The sequence below is a fragment of the Aquarana catesbeiana genome, linkage group LG02 (genome assembly GCF_042186555.1).
Source record: "Aquarana catesbeiana isolate 2022-GZ linkage group LG02, ASM4218655v1, whole genome shotgun sequence".
Lineage (NCBI taxonomy): Eukaryota > Metazoa > Chordata > Amphibia > Anura > Ranidae > Aquarana > Aquarana catesbeiana.
In genome coordinates, this window is record NC_133325.1 from 303,666,199 (window position 1) to 303,690,111 (window position 23,913).

The 23,913-nt window shown below is 40.6% G+C and overlaps 1 protein-coding gene across 2 annotated transcripts in view; it reads left to right on the plus strand.

Annotated features, from left to right (window-relative positions):
- Positions 1–23,913, plus strand: part of OCA2 (OCA2 melanosomal transmembrane protein) — a 698,229-nt gene that overhangs the window by 595,433 nt on the left and 78,883 nt on the right. For both annotated transcript variants that reach the window (XM_073614631.1, XM_073614632.1), the window contains 3 exons: positions 1,644–1,703; positions 6,895–6,999; positions 22,358–22,451. In XM_073614631.1, coding sequence (XP_073470732.1) covers positions 1,644–1,703; positions 6,895–6,999; positions 22,358–22,451 — 259 coding nt within the window. The remainder of the gene's footprint in view (positions 1–1,643; positions 1,704–6,894; positions 7,000–22,357; positions 22,452–23,913) is intronic.

A 23,913-nucleotide genomic window follows, 5' to 3' on the forward strand; every position in this document is an offset into this window, starting at 1 on the left:
TATCGGTATCGGGACAACCCTAGTCATTACCCTTTAAAAAGTTGGTAGTGTACATTTTCCACTAATACTTATTTTGAATTGCTGTTGTAAAATTTACTGGAAAAGTATTTTTTTAATTTTACTTTCTGAATGACTGCAACAATGAAATAATTAACAATAAGTCCCCTATTAATATTAATTAATAAGGCAGTGTATGTGATATTAAGCATTATAATAAGGCAATGTATGTGATATTTACCAAACATTCACAGGTGGTTACTCGTTCCCTGTCATATCAAACATAAGCACATGCAGGAGTTTTCTTGTCAAATTTGTTCATTGGTTTTGAACAGATAGAATGTGAACAAGTAAACCAGCCATAACCACCATAAACAGCAGATATATTGGTACAACAGTATAATATACTAGGAATCCAGTAAGTAAACAGTTGGATCCTGTAGGGATATAAATCAGAAAATAAAAGGCGGGGGGTGCTTATGAATACAAGTCAGCTTACTAATAGCTAAGTTTTGCAGCCCCGACATGAACCAATGAAGCTGATGCAGTCTATTGCATATGGAGAAAGCAAAAAACCCTGCATAAATACCAAGAATGGCAACAGATAGAAAGGTAAAGTGGAGAGGGAAGAGAAGGCAAAGGTCATAGAAAGGATTGGGTGTGTACAAGTAAACCTGCAGATAGCCCAGAAAAAATAGAGGAGAGAAAAAAGGGCAAGGAGTAAAGTAAGAGTGCAGGACAACTTCCAAAGAGGGAATGCGATTCCAGATTCTGAGATACCGAGAGGAACAATAGAAGGGGTTACCAAGGCATTAGTACAGAGTCATCAAAATCCAGAAGTAAGCAATGCTTTATCCAAGGGTCTCTCAAATTTACAAAGCTTATTTCTAAAGGCTTCCATCTTAGCGTGTATTAAGGCCTTATTCATCCTGTATTTAGTTTCAACTACAACCAAGGATGGGGATCTCCAGGCTTTAGCTATTATTTGTTTAGTGGCTGTAAAGAGCTGTAGGAGGAGACGGAACTGACTCTGCATCACCACTTCAGGTCTTAAATTTAAGAGGGCCGTTGCTGGACCTGGCTGTGTAATGGTCTAAGTGCTTTTGAGGCTAATTTGAAAATGGCCTTCCAGAAGCTTTGAGCTACTGGGCAGTCCCACCACACATGAATGTGTGTGCCAGGATCTGAACAGCCATGAAAGCATACTGCTAGATAATTGAGAACATATTTTGCAACTCTGGCTGGGACCAGGAACCAGTGGAGAAGGATGTTATAGTTTGTTTCCACCGCAAGGACATTCGGGGATGAAGATTTGGTTGCAGCCCAGATTCAATACCAATCTGCAATATCATACATGCATCTCAAGTCCTGCTCCGATTTAGTGACATATGGTGGAGGCCTACACATGCAGGAATTTTAACCTGGAGTGAGTATTAGGTGGATGACCATTCAGTGCTTTATAAATATGCACCTTAGAAAATGTTTTTCTCAGAGCAAATCTACTGACAGTGCTGACCTATAAACTTGCACTTATAAAAGCAACAGCAATGTTCTGCTAAACACTACTAAGCAGTAATGACAGTATCTATTTATAATGAATACGTGTGGTGGCCCCATTGCTGAAAATACTATTTTTTTGTTTTCAGGCATTGGCTAATCTGCATTTAATAGATTACATAGGAGAGCAGACCGCAGTGCTTATAAAGGTGAGTTAAGTTCTTCCTGTATATCATCTTATAACCCATATCCTGCTTGCAACACTTTAGGAGGCATTGCGTGAAAATGATAACTTTTATTATGTTCATGACACAAAGTTTTTTAAAATTTTCCTGTTTTAGTCAGAAAAATATAAAATACTTTATTTGCATAATCTACTATTAAGTGCTTGCAGTCAGCGGGGGGAGCTCTTTATGACCAGCCTTAGTCTGACAGAAAGGTAGGTATTAAGAGGTTTGTTTGAACTAACAGACATGATTGTCAGATGTGCCCTTACTTTAAGAGCCCTTTCACACTGCCAGTGCCCAGGCATCAGTGGTAAAGCACCGCTAGTTTTAGTGGCTCTTTACCGTTGTTTTTGCAGCATTTTTTGGGCACCAGCGGCAAAATAATACAGTCAGCGCAAAAATATAACTAACACGAGATGTAAGCTGCTGTGCACTGAAGGTAAACATATAAAACCTCCGAAAACATATAATACAATAAAGCAGTGCAGCGCTAAACTAAAAATCCATTAACACAGTCCCTTTATGATAGAATCAGTTGTAGATAGGAAAACAGTTCTCCACTGTGATGATATAGGTGCTCAAAATTATTCCATGCAGTGCTATGCATCCGTGATACCACCACCGGCCAGCCAAACCGCTCACCTCAGCAAATGGACCCCTGAACTAACAGATAGGTCAAACCAGCATGTACCACGCTAGGTGGAAGGGAATGGAGACTTGTCTGGAAAGATGGTCCCACGGTAGTGGAGATGGCACTCCAAATTGCAGATCATATCACATGTAATAAAAATGAAGATACATAGTGCACACTGCGTGGCTAAAATAAATATCATTTATTAAAAGTATAAGGTACTCACAAACACAGCACTAAGCCCTAGTGCTGGGATACAGGTAAAATGTCATCAAAGGATAACGTGGGTTAAATGGCGGCTGCAGTGATGTCAGAAAGCTCCCGTGAGTTCTTTTAACCCCCCGCTGGTGCTTTACAGGTGCTTCAGAGCCACTGCCCATTGATTTCAATGGGCAGGTATGCTTTAGGAGCGGTGTATTCCCATCAGCTGTACGATGCATGCCGCCTACATTGCGAGTAAGGGAACCCGGCAGTGAAACCTTATTGTATCCTGCCCCCCCTCCCCCTGAAAGGTTCCAAATGTGGCACCTGAGGGGGGAAGGAGTACAACGAGCAGAAGTTCCACTTTTGGGTGAAACTCCACTTTAAGTCAGCCACAGCCTTTTCCAGAGTTGGTTGGCTAATATGCTAGTACCATTAAACCAGTCTCTACAAACCTAAAGAGGCAGACCAGTTGCATTCACTCAAATCTGGGAGATTCTTCTTATTATTATACAGGATTTTTATAGCGCCAACAGTTTGCGCAACACTTTACAATATAAAGGGAGGCAAAACAGCAAAAATGCAATTCAAAACAGAAGGGTTAGGAGGGCGCCCTGCTCCTGCGAGCTTACAGTCTAATAGTGAGGGGCTGGTGAAACAAAAGGTAGTAACTGTGAGGGATGAACTGATGTGGTAAGTAGATTTGGTTGTTGGCTAAATGCTGATTAGAAAAAAATAGTTTTTAAAAACCAACACTCATTATTTATTACCACCACACTGTGTAGTGATCAACATGCCCATGTGGTATCCCTAAGATTACAGACTCACCAGTATATGGTGTGGTCTCCGTGCTGGGGTACAATAATTATAAAAGGGGATAATACAGAGGGAAGAGTCCCACTGAAAGGAGACACGGGCGAACCAAGCTGCTTGAAAAGGGATAATTTTATTACAAAAAATGTTGTTTAATACAAAAAAAGCCAAAGCTAGGTACCTATCACCAACACCAATCATATTAAAATTTGACAACGTTGTCTAGTTAAGAGCAGCTGCGTCACGCTATCACCATGCATGCACACACCTATGACCCAAGCAGATACTAATTAAAGTAGGTAGTGTTGACTGGATTAGACAAAAGATCCCAGTGACATGCACCATAAAGGAAAGAGTCCATCCTGTCACTAGATTTTAATTAAGTAAACCTCCCTCAGGGGAGTAGCTTGGTTAGAGGATAGTTTGTAGAGTCTAATTGCCAGTCCCACAGGAATAACTTTGGTAGAAGTTGTAGCCAGGTATCACTACAAGTATGGTGAAGTGGAAAAAATCCACAGTAGATAGCCAGTCCTGAGGCACAAATGTACAATAATCCCAAGTTGAAATAACTGTTTTCACTGTAAGTCTAACTGTTGGGCAGCAATAGCCAGGTGACACTGAGATGAAGCAAGCTATCATAGGCTGAGGTATATCAAATACAGGAAGCAAAATAGAGGAGGCAATTAAGGACCAAAGGTCCATTCACCCAACCATATATGAAGTGCTATGTGCTCAGTGTCTGAGCGGGGTCCCACGGCCCCACAGACCCCGCTTTGACATGGAGCACATTAGTACGGCATACACAGCCCCCGGACCAGTGAACGATGATTTACCCATCTGGACTGTAATCATACCACTTAATATATGGTCGGGTGAGCGGACCTTTGGTCCATAATTGCCTCCTCTATTTTGCTTCCTGTATTTGCTATACCTCAGCCTATGATAGCTTGCTTCATCTCAGTGTCACCTAGCTATTGCTGCCCAACAGTGAGACTTACAGCGAAAACAGTTATTTCAACTTGGGATTATTGTACATTTGTGCCTCAGGACTGGCTATCTACTGTGGATTCTTTCCACTTCACCATACTTGTTGTGATACCTGGCTGCAACTTCTACCAAAGTTATTTCTGAGGGACTGGCAATTAGACTCTACAAACTATCCTCTAACCAAGCTACTCCCCTGAAGGAGGTTTACTTAATTAAAATCTAGTGACAGGATGGACTCTTTCCTTTATGGTGCATGTCACCGGGATCTTTAGTCTAATCCAGTAAACACTATCTATTTTAATTAGTATCTGCTTGGGTCATAGGTGTGTGCATGCATGGTAATAGCCTGATGCAGCTGCTCTTAACTAGACAACGTTGTCAAATTTTAATATGGTGTTGGTGATGGGTACCTGGCTTTGGCTTTTTTTGTATTAAACAACATTTTTTGTAATAAAATTATCCCTTATTAAGCAGCTTTGTCTGTCCATGTCTCCTTTCAGTGGGACTCTTCCCTCTGTATTATCCCCTTTTATAAATGCTGATTAGACTTCCCTGAAGAGAGGAGTTTTCAGGGATCGCCTAAAATTGGACAGAGTAGGAGATGAGGGGACAGATTGGGGAAGGGAGTTCCAGAGGATGGGAGAGGCACTAGCAATGTCCTGGAGATGAGCATGGGAGGAAACCAGGGAGCTAGAGGGCAGGGGGTCTTGGGAGGAGCAGAAAGGATGATTTGGATAATATTTGGAGATCAGATTGGTGATGTAGCTTGATGAAGAGTTGTAAATGGCTTTGTATGTTATTGTTAGTGTTTTGAATTGTATCCATTGGGCAATGGGAAGCCAGTGGAGGGATTGTCAGAGAGGGGTGTGGACACTGAACGGTTGGTAAGGTGGATGAGTCTGGCAGCTGCATTCATTATAAACTGAAGAGAGAATAGCTTAATTGAAATGTTGGTTAAAGCTGGATTTGGGCTATTCAGATCTTTACCCCTTTCAAAAGCAATTTGGTGAGTTCCTTCTGTAGTCTAAAAATGGTTTGTTTGTAGGGGGTATATGAGCTTTCCAAAACCTATTTTAAAAAGGTAAGCCCAGAGCTGGATCACCCAGAAGGCCATCTACATAGGAGTCTAGGGCTGGTGGATGTCCAGTGAACAAAGCTTGAAACATTCATTCTCCTGCAGTGGGGATAGCATAATTGTTAAAGATGTGCACCTGCCTGTCACTTAAAATGGGTGGTTGCAGTTGGTATCTGGTAAGGCAGGCCATGCCAATGAAGACAATGCAAATGAGGCTGCTATATGAGGCTCCTATAAGCAGAACTGAAGTACCTTTCCTCCAACGGTTGTGTCCCTTGCCAGCATCTGTGTGCCAATCTCCAGCCATTTTCATTGGCTGGTGCTGAATGATGTTTTTCTGCACATGTACAGGAGGCAGTCATCCTGGCACACGGAAAATGGGCTGAGGGTGGAAGCTGAGCTGCGCATTCACAGCTCAGTTTACATACCAGAAGAGACAGTGATGCAGTAGGTACATCTTATGGCAGAAAAGACAGACCAGATCTCAATCCAATAGAGCACCTTTGGGATGTGAAGGAATGGGAAATTTGCATTATGGATGTGCAGCCGACAAATCTGCAGCAACTGCGTGATGCTATCATGCCAATATGGAGGAATGAGGAATGTTTCCAACACCTTGTTGTATCTCTGCCACAAAGATTTAAAGCAGTTCTAAAGAAAAATGGGGTCCAACCCGGTACTAGCTAGGTGTACCTTTTAATAAAGTGGTTGGTGAGTGTATGCTGTATATTGGCCTAGGTTTAAAAAAAAATGGAAAACACTGAAAAAAAAAGGGGAGGAGAAAAAAAAATATCTGATAAGTTGCAATATATTACATTTTTGTGTTCTTGGGTTTAGATACAATACAGCAGACTGTCTAGCAATCTAAATGAAGGAGAGTGTATCTTCCTCTGTAAACTGGCTTACAACATATAGGGTAAACCTTTATACTGTAACAAATTTCAGGATATTGCATACGCTGAATTAACATTGAGAATCTCAAAATATGGAATTTTTTTTATTTATACCTATATGGATATTTACTCATTTCCTCTTTAGCTGAAGTGTGTAAGGTTTACTGACTTGTTAATAATAATCATTTCTGTAACTGCGGATTGTCCAAATGTAACAGAATACTGAAACCCACTATTACATTGTAAATTTTTTGAGCCCTTGAGCGTATTCATAATATTTAACTGCATATTACTCAAATAAATGGCTAAAATTCTGTAGATGTGTTTATTGAAGAATACATTTTTAAAAATGATGACGACACTTTGCATTTTTGCTATTAAAATTTGTTTCATTTTGACCTACATTAGTACTGTAAATTTACATTATATTAATAGTTTGTAATTGTTCTGGTTTTAGCTGAAAATGGCTTTAATGACTTTATAATTTTGTGAACAATTTCACTTGTCATACTGTACTTGTATTTAAAGGATCATTTTTAACTGATATTTTGTTCATAAATCTTTCAAACTTAGGGAGTGCCTGAAGATGAACGGCTTACAATTGCCATTATTTTGGTAGTGTGGGTTTCAGCTTTAGCTTCATCCTTAATTGACAACATCCCATTCACCACTGCAATGGTAAGTCTAAGAAGTGAAGGATCTTTTTTTTTTTTCAAGAATAAAAGGCTTTTACTGTAGTTGTCCAGAGACAAGCAAGTACAGAGTGAAAAAACTACAACATACTGCAAATGGCTTGTAGATCTATAATTCTACACCCACACATACAAGCTGAGGTTTAAAAAGATGCTCTTGCTGGCCATTATGCATAATAGGGACATGGGAATGTGGCAAGAAGTCTAACTGTAAGCTAACTTCATTGTATATAAAGTAATTAAGTACCTTTTATACTTAACATAGAAATTAATCATTATAGATAGACATTCTGTTATTTTAGATTGCTTTGGGCACTGTTTTGCATGTTTTCTTGTTGAAACCACTTTGTATTGTCCATGCTTTAATTTTGAACAAACAATTTTACTCCATGGCATTGTAGAGCAAGCAAGTACAAAAAAGAAAAAAAGAAAAAAGTATTACATGCTGTATAGTGACTAAAGCAGTATCCAGTTGTTTATCTGCATAGGAAAGAATTCAATATTTCTCATCTTTCCAAATTTACATAGTCGGTAAGGTTAACCACTTCCGGAGCACCCACTGTCGATATACGTCACTACTTTGATGTTGAATGCCGTTGTTATGGCAGCAGATGGCTGCAATAACCCCCTGGTATTTTTATTCACGACGGGTGGTCTGCTTTAGGATAAAAATGGTTTCCTCTGTGGATTCGCTGCAAGATCACTTTTATCGGTGACAGAGAAGTGCCCCCCCTTCCCACTGCGCCCCGGTCATCATCGCCGTTTACTGGAGCCATCGGTAGCAGCGGAGACAATCCGATCCTTTCCCCTGATGGACAGGAAGTCTAGTGAGGGAATGATGGCCCCCGCTCTGTGCCATTGGAGGATGGAAGCGACGTCAAACACCACTTACGCCAAACGGCCTTAAAGGGACATTTTTTTTATTAAAAAAAAAAAAACTTTTTTTTATTGCTTTTAAGTGTAAATGTAAGATCTGAGGTCTTTTTGACCCCAGATCTCACATTTAAAGAGGTCTTGTCACACTTTTTTTTTTTTCCTATTACAAGGGATGTTTACATTTCTTGTAATAGGAATAAAAGTGATCCAATTTTCTATTTTTTTTAAAGGGACAGTGTAAAATTAAAAAATAAAGAGTAAAATAAGAAAAAAAAAAATTAAAGCGCCCTGTCCTTCTGTGCTCGGGCGCAGAAGCGAACGCATATGTAAGTCGCGCTCGCATATGTAAATGGTGTTCAAACAACACATGTGCAGTATCGCTGTGATCGTTGGAACAAGAGCAATAATTCTAGCAAAAGACCCCCTCTGTTACTCAAAACTGGTAACCTGTAGAAATTTTTAAACATCGCCTATGGAGATTTTTAAGGGTCAAAGTCTGTTGCCATTCCATGAGCGGGTGCCATTTTGAAGCATGACATGTTGGGTGTCAATTTACTCGGCATAACATTATCTTTTACAATATAGAAAATAATTGGGCTTACTTTAGTGATTTCTTATTTTTTAATTTAAAAAAGTGTATTTTTTCCCAAAAAATTGCATTTTTAAGGCTGCTGTGCAAATACGGTGTGACATAAAGTATTGCATCGACGACCGCCATTTTATTCTCTAGGGTGTCTGAAAAAAATAAATATATAATGTTTGGGGGTTCTAAGTAATTTTCTAGTAAAAAAAACCCCTAATTTTAACTTGTAAACACCAAGTGAAAAAAATAGGCTTGGTCTTTTTGGACAAAACATTTTACTCCATGGTATTGGAAGTAAGTTTTTTAAAAAAAAAGTATTACATACTGTATAGTGATTAAAGCAGTATGCAGTTGTTTTATCTGCATCGGAAAAAATTCTATATTTCTCATCTTTCCAAATTTACATAATTACATAAGTAATAAGGTTAAATAAAAACACCTTGTGTATGTATAGTATGTATTGGCAATGAATATTTTTAAATGTATCTACTCTCTCCACTGATACCACAAACTGCAGAAGGAAGTTTGGCATCTTTAACACTCTAACATTAAAGGGCCCCTTTAAACAGTTAAGGTTTGAACAGCCTTTCATCTAGCTTCATCGTGTGTTTTTGTGTAATCTATAGCAACCTTCAGTTATACCAATTTCTCCACAAGCTATGGTTTCTGTTGAAAGGTTTGTTTCCTGAACTGCATACTCAAGATAAGGCAAACCAATTTTTTGTAAAGCGGTAGAACTATAGTTTTATCTCTTGTACAAACACCCTTTTTTAAAGGATGATAGTAATCTGCTAGCCTTGCTTGCTGCAGCTTGTTCTTGCATGTTTTTTCTGAGTCTGCAAAACCCCCCCAGAACCTTTTCCATAACTGATTCCTACAGTGGTTATCCCCCTAGTAAGTATCATACAAGAATTACCTCAGGGTCCCCAGAGTCCTTTCCCCTTTCCTTCTATCAGGGTCCCCGGAGTCCTTTCCCCTTTCTTTTTATCTGGGTCCCCGAAGTCCTCGCCCCTTTCTATTGGGGTCCCCAGAGTCCTCGCCCCTTTCTATTGGGGTCCCCAGAGTCCTCGCCCCTTTCTTTCTATCGGGGGGTCCCCCAGAGTCCTCGCCCCTTTCTTTCTATCGGGGGGTCCCCCAGAGTCCTCGCCCCTTTCTTTCTATCGGGGGGTCCCCAGAGTCCTCGCCCCTTTCTTTCTATCGGGGGGTCCCCAGAGTCCTTGCCCCTTTCTTTCTATTGGGTCCCCTGAGTCCTTGCCCCTTTCTTTCTATCGGGTCCCCTGAGTCCCCTCCTGGTGAATAAGGAGTGGTTTTAGTTTAATTCATTTATTGTCCTTTGTAATTACACATTTTCCCTTTTCCTTTTTTTTTTTAATGTAATTAAAAAAAAAAAATCCTGTTTTACTGTCACTCTTTCTGCAAAAAAAAAAACCAACAAAAAAACATAAAAATGTCTACATTTCCGAACCTTCAATTTAAAGCCCATTGTACCCTTTAGGAAAATTTGGGGGCAATGAAAAGTTTCAAATTTGCTCATGTCTACTTCACATTGTCTTGAACTTTATAAAACTCCTGGCTTTAAATGTAGCAAAAGGTACCTGTGTCCTATGATGCCATCCTGGAGATGTTGGGGGGGCTTTAGCTTTTCCACACTTACAGATAGGATACCTAAAATGATCATATGAATATGTATATGTTTGGAAGTATGCACAAATGTGTTTAAGCTAGTGGTGTTAGTGAGGGTCTTTGTTACTGGATACACCAAAAGGTTCCTACAGCTCCAAATGGGGTTGTTATCCTTGCATTAGGTATTTGTAAAATGATGAAACAACACAGATCTGTTTGTATGCTCTGTTTTTTCAGGATTGCGCACAAATGACTCACAAAAAGTTCAGCCTGAGTAGATATAGGCAATATTTAGACAGTTAACACTTTACCTTAAAATTAACCTGTGCCAGTATGGATATAAAAGTGTTTCCATATTTTAAAAAAGGAGCAAAAGCACTTTAAAATGAGACAAATTCATCTTTCTATCAATAAGAATTGTAAGAAAATTTTTTTTCAGTTCACAGCACAAGCATAGAATTGTTTAGAGCAGATCTTGGCAGCCTGCCAATTCATTCTTAATGGCACCCCAAATTTACCATCCAATTCACATATGCAAATTGCCTCACAGTGTATGATGACTAATTGCCATGCATTGTAATGCAATGCTATTTGATAAAAAGGTGCCGGAACCACTTTTAAGGTAGCCCTAAAGTGCCACCCCTAAATGCTCAAAACACACACCATCATACCCGAATAGGAGTGAATGGAGCCTTAGATACTTTGTTGTGATATTTGAAGATTTTTGAGAATTAATAACTTCGCCTTTAAACAACTAGAGAGGAGAGTGAGGCTCCTTTACTGCAGCCAGTATATGCGCCCACATATGTGGTGTCAATATCATGTGACCTGGCTAGCTCTGATCAACAAGTAAATGTTCTCTCCAACATAAGACACAACTGAGCATGTGCAGGTCAGCTAATTTGCCTGTGATAGCTGGCTTTCCCCAGATACAGTGCAGGAGGGGGAGGATCTACGCATACAAGATAAAACAGCCTTTTTACACAATTCAGAGGATTAACCCCTTAAGTTCCAAAGTGAGTATAACAAGCATGCTATGCTGCATATACAGACTGATTTTACTGTTGAGGGTTTACTAACCTTTTAAGTTATCTTGCAAACCTGACTGTAGTGATCGAGTATAGTATTATATATACTGGGTGATATGATGTAGAGTGGGTATGATAATTAATATTTAGGTATTATAATGATGATGATGTAAGTACTCTTCCGCAGCAACCCAATTCTTCCAGAGAGATGCACTTTATTGACTTCCAACACAGAACAAAGTCCAAAGTCCACAGATGACAAAGAAATCCGACAGAGGAAATATAATTCAGAAACCCATCTCCTAGGTCTGTGTCTTCCCAGCCATACACAGACAAGCCTCACCTATACACAGACAGGCCTCACTCACAAACCTATAGACTGAATGCCGTGTTATATTCACTAAATATTGAATGGCTGAGCAATTTGATTGGCCGTTTCAATTTAGGACTTTGATTAGCTTTAGTCTTTCAAACAGACAACAACCCCCAGCCGTGAACAGCCGTGAACCACCCCAATTTGCACTCCCACATATCAACATCAACAAGTCCCCTTTAGATATGTGTAATTAGATTAGATTAAGAGATACCACCTGAATACCCTTTGAGATGTTCAAATAGACTTGCATAAGATTAACACATCAAAGAGTCTTCAGCTGTTAAAATTCAGTTGGACAAATCAACCATTCTGTCATTGTCATTCTGGCCTGGTCAACATTTACTGCATGTGTACATACACACAACAATGTCCCACATAAATCGGTGAACATTACAACATATTACAACACTGACCTGTTAGTGTGTCCTGAGGACAGGGGTTCCACATATAACCCCACAATATGAAATAATAATCAGTGACTCAGAGTCGCAAACACACTTACTCCTAAACAACTAAACTTAACAATTCACACCATCACCTTGAATTGTCCGTTAGTGTGCATCATTCTAAACAAAAGTCCTTAAAATTAACAGTGGATCTCTTAAAGTATGAATCCAGATAATTCACGTTATAAGTAAAGAGCCACAAGTGTCCAAATTATTGAATAGCGTGTTTTAACACTCTTCTGTGATATTATAAAGCACCTTGTGGGCTACCATCACCTCAAGCAAATGACCTCCTATTATTTTGGTCAAACTGCGCCTGTCTATTTTATGGGTAACAATTTCTGGAGTCTCAGTCTACTGGAATCCTGTGCTTCCTCCACACGATTATATAAACATTACCATGAAGCCAGAAAATGACACTCTGAAAAAAAAATATTAAAACATCAGTGTTTTCCAAAAAACAACTAAAATGTATTAAAAACATTTAAAATAACACTCACCTTGTTTTTTACACAATGACTGGTGCATTACAGATGAAAAGCTTGCATGTAGCCCAAAAATGTTACTGATGGTATAGAGCAGTGATGACGAACATTGGCACCCCAGATGTTTTGGAACTACATTTCCCATGGTGCTCAACTACACTGCAGAGTACATGAGCATCATGGGAAATGTAGATCCAAAACATCTGGGATGCCAAGGTTCACCATTAGTGTATAGATGCTGCAGCTTGTGGATCCATGCATGCCGAGAGTGAATCTAAACTTTTAATGCCTTCATAATTTCCCTGCTTTGTATTATGGTATGTCTGGTGGATTTGAATATCTCAGTTCATTTTATATAAATAAAAGAAAAAAATTCAATTTGGAGAATCAATTGGTATTAAAACCTTCAGCATGTTTTTAGCTCAACACATTGAGCACAATAAAATGAACATTTTCCAGAAAACTATTTGTGAAGACATTTACCCCAGCACATGCAGTCTACAATTTTCAATGCCACAGGTTCCTACTCTGTGTGGCTTCCCTGAACTTTGGTCTTCACAAGAAAGAGTTAACAGTGGAGAGTGCAATCTCCAGGCAGTAAGTTAGCTTGGTGAAGGGAGGGGGAGGAAGAGAGAGGAGAAGGGGAGTGCCTTGCCAACCTATACTATAGGGCGGTGTGTTTCTATTGATGCACACAGTGTAGGGAGATCCAACTTTAATCCCTGCATGAAAAGTGCTTCAAAAGATGCTGCAATAGAAAAGAGCCATCCTGAAATGGGAAACATGAATTTATAGTCATGGCACCAGTTTAAACAGGAACATGGGCAAGGATTAAAAGACCAGAAAACGCATACTCAGTAAGTGATTGAATCAGGCGTTAAAGCTGCTTAAAAACTTCTTGTAAATTTAAATTTTTTGACACTTTTAATTTTCACTAAAGCTTTGTCACATAAGAGACAAAAACTCCTCTACAGATTCTCCTTACTGAGATATCAGGGGTCTCATTTGCCTTCCATTGATGCTAATAGAGTGCAGATTGCACTGAAACTGGAAGTGACATGTTGCTTTTGGGTTCTTTGCAACTAGGGTAGAACAGTGAACAGACATTCACTGGTCTCCCTCCAATACGTCTGATAACACCTTCCATATGGCAAAACCTGCCATGGGGGTAGCACACTTCCAGGGCACAGTGAACAGCTGCCTGTTTGCCGACAGTCGGCTTGTGAAAGATAGACACACTGTGCCTGCTGTAGGAGCTAAAATTTTGTAAACCCCCCCACACTGTCACTGACATAAGACATATTCTGGTGGCAGTAATAGGATTAAACACTGTACAGCTGAAAGCAGGGGGCTGGGATACAATCTGTTAGGGATATTTTTAGTTGAGATACTGAAAATAAAAATGAATTTTGCATATTGTCAGGACCCATGAATCAGACTGAGACAGAAGAGCAGTAAAAATCACAAATTATGCCATTTTACCAACAGTGCAAACTTAGTCAAAACATAGCCATGGTTCAGTAACCAGAGCAGGTAGTCACAACAAGCCAGTAAAACAGGAATCCAGAGATCAGCATAGTCAGAGGCAGCAAACAGGATCAGGAACCAGAAGGGAAGTCAACCAGGCAAGTCTTTAACAGGAAAACACAGCAGAGAGTATCTGGATATGTTGACCAAGGCGAAGGCACAGGAGATCTGATACAAGCAGCTTAAATAGCCAGCAGGCTGACGAGCAGGATATGATCATCAGGTGAGTCACTATGGTATTAAAAGCATTGGCAATTAACCGACAGCTGAGCAGCCTGAGCTCTGAAAAGGGAGGGCTGAGCCCAGCCCTGACAGTGCCCCCTCCTCAATGACCCCTCCCCCTCAGAGGGCAACCAGGTTTGAGGGGAAAATGTCTATGGAAAGCACGGAGGAGGACGGAGGCATGCATGTCTGAGGATGAGACCCAAGAGCGCTCCTCCAGACCATACCATTTCCAATGAACCAGGTACTGTATGCACCCACGGAACCTACGAGAGTCAATGATGGATTGCACTTCATACTCCTCATGGTTCTAAACATGTACTGGATGAGGACATGACACCGAGGTGGTGAAGTGGTTGCACACCAAAGGTTTTAATGAGGAGACATGGAATACATTAGAGATACGCATATTAGAAGGAAGGTCTAAAGTGTAAGCCACTGGGTTAATCCTACAGAGAATACCGAAAGGCCTAAAACTGTGGTGCCAATTTCATTGAGGGAACATAGAGTTGGAGGTTGCAATATGACAGCCAGACCCTCTCCCCAACTTGGTAGGAAGGTGCAGGTAGGCATCTGTGGTCAGCATGGAGTCTGTACCTATCGTTGGCATGTCACAAGGACTCTTGGACCTGTACCAAAGTGAAATGAACCACGGTCCTCCAATGCAGGAATGCTCTAAGGAACAAATGAGTCGGGCAACATGGATGGTTGGAACCCATAATTCGCCATAAACTGAGGCCATCAGGAAACGGTATCAACGGCACTAATGTGAGCGAACTCGGCCTAAGGTAAGAGGTCTGACTAGTTGTTATGGTAGTCAGAAATATAACATAGAAACTGCTCCATGGACTAGTTGGCTCATTCTGCGGCCCCATTAGACTGTGGGTGATGCAGAAGAGAAGGAAAGCTGAATTCCCAACTGTGCACAAAAGGCTCACCAAAACCTGGATACAAACTGGCTACCCCTGTCAGACAATAACCTTGGGTTGCCCACGTAATCGAAAGATTTCCCAAGCAAAAATGGATGCCAGTTCTTTGGATGTGGGCAACTTCTTAAGTGACATTTTCGAGAACCAGTCAACCACCATAAGGATAACTGTGTTGCCCTGGGGGTTGGGTAACTCCACAATAAAATCCATGGACAGGTGGGTCCAAGGACTCTCTCCATTGGGTATGGGTTGTAAGAAGCCCACTGAAAAGTGTAGTGGTATCTTACTCATAGCACACACGGAACAGGCAGCTACGATGGAGGCTACATCAATGCAGAGACTAGGCCACCAGAATTGTTGGTAAATAGCCCAAATGAGTTGATTCTTTCCTGGGTGGCCAGCAGCCTTGGGAGGATGGTAAGTCTGGAGTACAGCGGCAAAGACTCTCAGGGACAAAACAGCGGTCACAAGGTTTCTCAGGAGGAGAATGGATCTGAGAGGCAAGAATTCTGTCACCCAAAGGTGAAGTAAGACTGGTACAAACTGTAACCTGAATACGATCGGGAGGTATCACAGGAACAAACTCCATCTTGGAAGTGGAGGAAAACTGTTACGACAATGCATCAGCCCTTACATTCTTAGTACCAGGTAAGAATGAGAATATATAATAGAAGCTTGACAAGAAAAAATCCCATTGCGCCCTTCTGGGAGAGAGGCGTTTAGCCTCAGACAAGAATGTGAGTTTCTTATGGTCAAGTCAGAGTGAGAACTGGCACAGTGGTACCTTCGAGGAGATGCCTCCATTCTTTAAGGGCTAAAATGATCGCTAACAACTCTCTGTCCCTAGTCTCGTAATTGCACTCCACAAGTGACAATTTCTTGGAAAAATAGCCACAAGGATGCATAGAGCTCTCAGAGGTAGGACGTTGAGACAGAAGGGCGCCAACTCCAGTCTCAGATGCATCAACCTCAAGGATAAAGGGTAACGTAGGATCAGGATGTGCCAACACAGGAGCAGAAACAAAAAGGCAGCCTTAAGACTCTCAAATGCATTAAGGGAATCCGGAGACCAATTCTGTGGGTTACTGTCCTTTCTGGTCATATCAGTCAGGGGTTTGACCAGAGATGAGAAGCTGCAAATAAACTTCTGATAATAGTCAAAGCCAAGAAAACGTTGCAGTGGACGTAAACCCATGGGTCAGGGCGACTGTAGGACCACCAAAAGTTTCTCTGGGTCCATCGAAAAACCAGCAGTGGAAATTACATAACCCAGGAATTTAACCTGTTCACGATGGAACTCGCACTTCTCCCATTTACAATGCAGGTTATTTTCTGTCAGCCTCTGAAGCACACGCCAGACATCTGTGTGGTGGCTTTCTAGGGAATTGAAAAATATAAGGATATCAAAATAAACCACCACACATAGCTGCAGAAAATCTCAGAAGACATTGTTGATAAATTCCTGAAAAACTGCCGGCGCATTGCAAAGGCCAAACGGCATTATGAGGTACTCATAATGGCCTGTTCTGGTATTAAATGCAGTTTTCCATTCGTTGCCCTCCTTGATCCTCACGAGATTGTATGCCCCTCTCAAATCGAGCTTCGTGAAAACCGTTACTCCCTTGAGGCGGTCAAATAGCTCAGTAATCAATGGAATCGGATAAGCATTCTTAATCGTGAAATGATTGAGACCCCTATAATATACAAACAGACTTTGGGGGGGCATACCCTAAAAATGCATTTACATTCAAAACGGTGCAAAATGATCAAAATAGATTACAGCACACACATGAAAAAATTAATTTAAATCCTGCAAGGCTATTTAAAATACCTGTACATATTCAAAAATTATGGGGATTTGGTTACACCAAATGGCCATATAGTGCTAAGCCCACTACTGTGTCAAAGTACCCCATTTATCAGTGGGAATGTCTCAGGCTATCATCTCATCTTTGATGTTATCCGAGAGACCATGAGAAAAAGCAGCCACGAGGGCCTCATTGTTCCAAGCAACTTCTGCTGCCAGTGTACGGAATTCAATGGCGTAATCGGCAACAGTTCTGGTACCCTGTTTGACGGACATGAGGCACTTGGCAGCAGAAGTGTGGAGCTTCTGCTGCCAAAATACCCTTAAAATACCCTTTTAAAGAAAACCATAAACTCTGGTTAACTCAGGACGGGTTTTTGCATCTTCCATAGAGGGTTTTCCCATGTCAAGGCTCAATCAGAAAGCAAAGATATTGCAAAGCCTACTTTGCTTCTGGCCATGGGGAACACCTGGGGCAGCATCTCAAAGTAAATCCCAACCTGGAAACCCTCTGCATTAAACTGGATTGCCCCCAAAAGTGGGGTGGAACCAGACATACCTCTTATAGAGGTAATATTTGAGGCGGGTGCATGCACAGAGACTGGAGCAGCAGCAAGGATGGCCTGCAACACAGGTTAAACCACAACAGCCACAGTAGGAGGATCCAGGTGAGCAGTGCGAATCTGGAGTGTCTGTAACGCTAAGGCAAACTGATTCATGTGGTGATCCTGCTCATCCAATCTGGAAAAAATATTACCAACAAGTAGATTGTCTGCATCTACTGAATTCATGGCTTTCGCCTACTGTCAGGAACCATGAATCAGACTGACAGAAGTGCAGTAAAAATCACATTTTAATAAAATGGTAAAATGTTACAAACAGTGCAAACTTAGTCAAAACATAGCCAGGGTTCGGTAACCTGAGCAGGTAGTCAGAACAAGCCAGGAACAGGAATCCAGAGATCATCATAGTCAGAGACAGCGAACAGGATCAGGAGCCAGAAGGGAAGTCAGCGAGGCAAAAGTCTTTAACAGGAAAACACAGCAGAGAGTATCCGGATATGTTGACCAAGGCGAAGGCACAGGAGAACTGATGCAAGCAGCTTAAATAGCCAGCAGGCTGATTGACAAGCAGGATATGATCATCAGGTGAGTCACTGTGGAATGAAAAGTATTGGTAATTAACTGACAGAGCAGCATGAGCTCTGAGACGGGAGGGCTGAGCCCAGCCCTGACACATGCAGTAACAGATTCACAGGATGCAATCCTTGTGTTTAAAATATCAGTTTGGACTAAATGTATTACATTCCCTTTTTTTACAGAAGATAAGAGAGGGGGTGGTGTCAAATGTTAAAAACTAGTGAACAGAATGTCATATTTCACATGTCAACAACTATGCCTAAGGCCCCTTTCATATGTGCGGATCCATATTCAGCAATCCCCTTGCTCAGCAGGCATTGCTCCATTGATCCCTGCTGAGCCGGCGGATGACAAGTCCATCACTACACACTGTGCAGGGATGGACCTGTCAGATCTCCGCTCTCCTCTATGTGGGGATCGGATGATTACGGACCGCCTGTCCGTTTTCATCTGATCCGCCAGACGAATGGAAAATAGGGTTTCCATCCGTCTAGATTTTGCGGATCGGATGTCAGTGGACATGTCACCGCTGACATCCATTGCTCCATAGAGATGTATGGAGTGACCGTTCAGGTCCGCTGAAAGAACTGACAGGCGGATCTGAGCGGTCCGCACGTATGAAAGGGCCCTTACAGTTGTGAAACTAAAACCTTGAGAAGGGAGCGGGAAAGAGATAACTTCTAGGAAAGCTTAAGCCTCATACAAACGGTTTGATTGTTGGCCAACCGAGCATCTGATTTTTGTCAAATGGGCATATGCCAGGATCTTGTCTTGCATACTAACGGTACACAATTGTCGTGCAACAAACATGAACGTAGTGACGTACTACGAGGAATTTCAGCTCTTGAGCGCCACCCTTTGGGCCCCTTCTGCTAATTGATTTTGGTGAGCTTTGATTCCGAGCATGCCTGTTTGTACTTTCGACTTTTTGTGTGACAGATTTGTGTACTGACTATACGAAAATCTCACGTCAAATCGTCCGCCGAAAATTTACTACCTTGTCATCCAACATTTGTTGGCGGAAAATTGGACAACAATTGTCAAAAGGAGCATACTAACGGTAAGGTTTTAAGACAACAGTCTGTCAACAGACAATCCCCTGCCAACAATCATACCGTGTGTACGAGGCTTTAGTCTGTGTGTTATGTGAAAGACATGGAAACATTGCAAGCAAGATGAAGTCTCTTGTGATTAAATGAACAATATAGTGAAAGTCCATGTCATTTCTCTCCTTTAGTTTACCGCCATTCTTCTCCAATTTTTGGCAGCTCCTGCTACATTGGCACAGAGAGACAGTGTCCTGTTCAACTGTCTCCTAGTTTTCTCAGAATGATAGGTTCATTGAAAGAGGTGGACCATCTGCTGGTACAGCAGGTAATCACACAGAGGCATAGTCCAATGAGGAAATAAAGGAAGTAAATAAGTATGAGAAACAAACATCACAATGTAAGTGCCCAATTTCTGTATCAATGAACAGCCAAAGCAGTTAATAACATTATAACATTAGTAGGAAGCCAGGCATACACTTTATCTCTAAATATAAAATGTAACCCTCTACATACAAGATGGTATTTCTGCTTCTAAAAAAGCTAGATGCAATAACCTGGAATCCCAGGTAACCAATATTTCCACATATTGGGAACTGTGAAAAAATATGAAATATGTACTATAAAGGGTTCTATTTAGCTTTGGATCTGGTTTATGCAGTAACATTGACCATAGTTTGCTTCATATATTGTAAACTTTGCTCTAGTGCAACCTGAATTGCCCAACAGTGTACATTTAGTGTTAAATGGGCATGTAATGTTTAGACAAATCTGTTAGTGCCTGTGTTTTGAAACCCTCAGAGTTACTGATTGGTGTTCATTAAGTGTGGAAACTATGTATGATGCATTTACTATGGTCCTGTTTAGATCAGTGAAGTTGAGAGGCACTGTTATCATGGGTATTGTTCCCATTTGGGGATGTAAGTGAAAACACACCCAGCAGTTGGGTTGCGTAAAATTTAGCATTTGGATGAAAGGGTCATTTTCCCATGCCTCAATTATCAAACACCAGGAAAAGAAACTTTTTTTAGTTTAAAGGATATCATCACTTCAGGATTTTCTTGCAATGACTGGTGTGAATCCAGGTGGGCTTTCCTTCCAACTTGGTAGCGGAACCTGTTTTCAGAAGCACCAAATATGGCCTGTTAAATTTTGTCTCCAGCGGCTTTCTGATGTGTTGCTTGACCACCACCCAATCACCTGGTTGGATTTTGTAAACACTTGAAACATATTCTGGGTGGGGGATAGAGTTATAAACACCTTCATGAACTTTTTTCAGTGTTTGCAGAATCAGAAACATACTAGAGTGAGAAGGCTGCAGCTGTTGAGGGAAAATATTGTTCTTTTTTGGGAGACCCTACAAATAAAATTTTGTAGGCGGACAGCCCATGTGGTGGTTTAGGGGTAGTTCGTCCAGAATTTAAAGCTGGTGGTAAAACTTCCGCCCGTCCTTTTTCCTGTAGCTGCTTTAATTTTGCACATCTATTTTGCCAAAATCCCATGTCTCTCATCTTTACCACTACTTTGTGGATGAGAATGCATATGGAAAGCTTGCTGTATGTTAAATGCTTCCATGACCTCTTTCATCACTTCTCTAGTAAAGTGGGTTCCTTTGTCACTCTTAATAGTTTCAGGAACTCAAAATGTGAAAACTATTTCATTCAGAATTTTCTTTGCTGCTGTTTGTGCATTTCCTTTAGCCACTGGCCAGGGCTGAGGCCAATCTGAGAATGTCATTTCACACTAGAGCATACTCATAAGTGTCTATTTTGGGCATGTGAATATAGTCTGAATTCTTTGGAAAGGGAAATCTAGCTTGGGGAAATGCTTTTGGGGAACATGGACAGGTCTTCCTGCATTGTACAGAGCAAAAGTGAGACATGAAGCACAAAACCAGGCTGAAAATGCACTAAATCCAGGTGCTATCTAATAGCAGTCAGTAGGTGGCACCATCATGCCGAAGGTGACCGATGCCATGTGCCAGTTGTGCTAAAATTGGGTACAAACTCCTGGGTAACTCCTGTTCACAGCACTCCACAGGCCCTGCTTATTTTGGGTAGCATTATATTTGATCCATTTATCCTTCTCGATCATACTGCCATTTATATCCAGTGTATACAGTATGCCTAGGTAATGTCATCTGATTCCATTGCTTTTATTAACGGATCCACTACAGTCTGCCCTCCAAATCTCATATATCGGCATTATTACTACTACTATTCTTTTTTCACAAATGCTGTGAATTTTGGACATTAAATATAAATGTTTCACATCCACTTGTTTTGTTTGCTGCACAATATTGCTTTACAGTACATAGGATAGGTACCCATTGCCATCTCTGTTGCTAGTGGACTTTCTCTCTATGACTATTTGTGTTCATTATATGGACACTAAGAAGGATCAAATAAGAGTAGACCAAGCCCTGCAATGCACCTTTTCCAGCCTTGGCACTTTCAGCAATGTGCATTCAAATGCTTCTATTAACAGCTTCTCCTATATGTCGGAATGTGCTGCAAACCAGTTTTAGCAGGGCTTTGCTGAAGAGTCTTATTACTTATTGCTAATGTAAACCGTGAAGCTGAGATCATGGCTCATACAAAATATTTTAAACTAGTTTCAATAGAGGGATTTTTTTAATGGTTCTATCTCCCTTTGCCTTCCATGTAGGCATGAGTAGTTCCAATGCAGAATTTTTTTTTCAGAAACTGGAATTGCTGAGATGGGTCATTTGTGCCTCCGATTGTGGAGGAATGACTTCAACAAAAAATTGTATTGCTACCATTTTCCTTTTTAAAAGCCCCTTAACTTGCTTAACAATTCAGTTTTGGCTTTTGAAAAATCATTGCTTCTCAGCAAACTTTCTGTTTTTGTCATGGGTATAGGAGCTTGAAATCTGATCATGTTAATAAATAAGGGATACTGATTGTTCATTTACAATAGGATGTTTAAGTGTTCAGTGGGTGAGATCCCCACTGTGAGTAATGCACTGAATATGCAATTCATGCTCATCTCTTGAATCTTGTGATCCATCATAAAGTACTTGAAAGTTTGGTAAGTTCTGATTACAAAGCTGATAACCTTCTGAGCAGAATGAACAAATACATTGTGGTCGGAAAACTGCAAACATGTAGAATGAAAATTCAGAGTTTACAAAAAAAAGCTTTAGAAAGTAATGTTTATGTCCGTTGTCTAAGAAATATGATGTGGTACTAGTTTTATTATTTTACAAATTAATCTTACTTTTTTTTTTTTTTTAGATTCCTGTGTTAATAAACTTAAGCCAAGATGCAGATGTTGATCTACCAGTTAAGCCACTTCTCTTTGCTTTAGCAATTGGAGCTTGTTTTGGAGGTAAGAAATATAACTTGGCAAATATTAATGAATATACTTTCCCAGTAAAACTCGGTACTTTGGTGCACTTTATCTCTAAATGTTAAAGGGCCAGTGTCTTTGCAATGCAAAAAATAATGACCCTAAAAAATTAGTGCCATAAATCCATCAAAATAACATTATGGAAAATGCAATCGTGGTCTTAGGAAATTGGTTGTAAGGTGCTAAGAGATCTGTCACATATGGTGAATCCAGACTCTGGCCATAGAAGTTAAATTCATGAAAATATTTTTGAGGAGCTAAATAAATATGATCTTTTCTTTGTTTAGGACCCCAGGGTAGGTCATTGTCAGCCTGGGTCTTGTGATTAGCTCTTAAAGAATACATGCCTCAGCAATTGAAATTGCACAGTTCATAAGAAATGTTGCAGCTGCGGTTGTATGAAATATTTCCTTGGCCTTTTCTTCCAAGCTTCTCTATTGGTCATTGAGGCTGCCCATCACAATAAAAGGGACAGAGACTAAAGAAAAAAATAATTCTTGCATATATATTCAGCAGCATATTTCTACTGCTCTTATGATCATTTTGACAAGCAGATTTTACTAAAGGTAACCATTCCTTACGGGTTTGTACATCTTATACACTGTTTAAATTGCCTTGTTGGTAACCAGTTCACTTTGAGTTTGACCACACTAAAGTAAGCCTTGTAAAACTGTTGGGTCAAAGATCTAACAGCATTTGACCCTGTTGTATGTATGTTTCACAGTGAATATTTCAAACTAGGGATGAGCCCCATGTTCGTGTCGAACGTAAGTTCAACTTGAACATCAGGTGTTCACGGAACAGCGAACATTATGTGGTGTTCGTGGCAAATTCGAAAGCTGCGGAACACTGTTAAAGTCTATGGGACACTAACATGAAAAAGTGCTTTAAAGGCTTATATGCAAGTTATTGCCATAAAAAGTGAATGGGAACCCAGGTCCTGCCTCAGGGGACATGTATCAATGCAAAAAGTTTTAAAAACGGCTGTTTTTTCAGAAGCAGTGATTTTAATAATGCTTAAAGTGAAACAATAAAAATGAAATATTCCTTTAAATATCGTGCCTGAGGGTGTCCTTAGTTTGCCTGTAAAGTAGCACATTTTTCCATGTTTAGAACAATACCACAGTAAAATTACATTTCTAAAGGAAAAAGTAATTTAAAACTGCTCGCAGCTGTAATGAATTGTCAGACCCCGGCAATATAGATAAAAATCATTGAAAAAAACGGCACGGGTCCCCCCCCCCAATCCATTACCAGGCTCTTTTGGGTCTGGTATGAATATTAAAGGGAACCCCGCACCAAAATGTAGAAAAAAAAGCGTGCCCCCCCCAAATCCATATTAGGCCCTTCAAGTCTGGTATGGTTATTAAGGGGAGCCATGTGCCAATTTTTTTTTTTAATGGCTTAGGGGTCCCCTCAAAATCCATACCAGGCCCTTCAG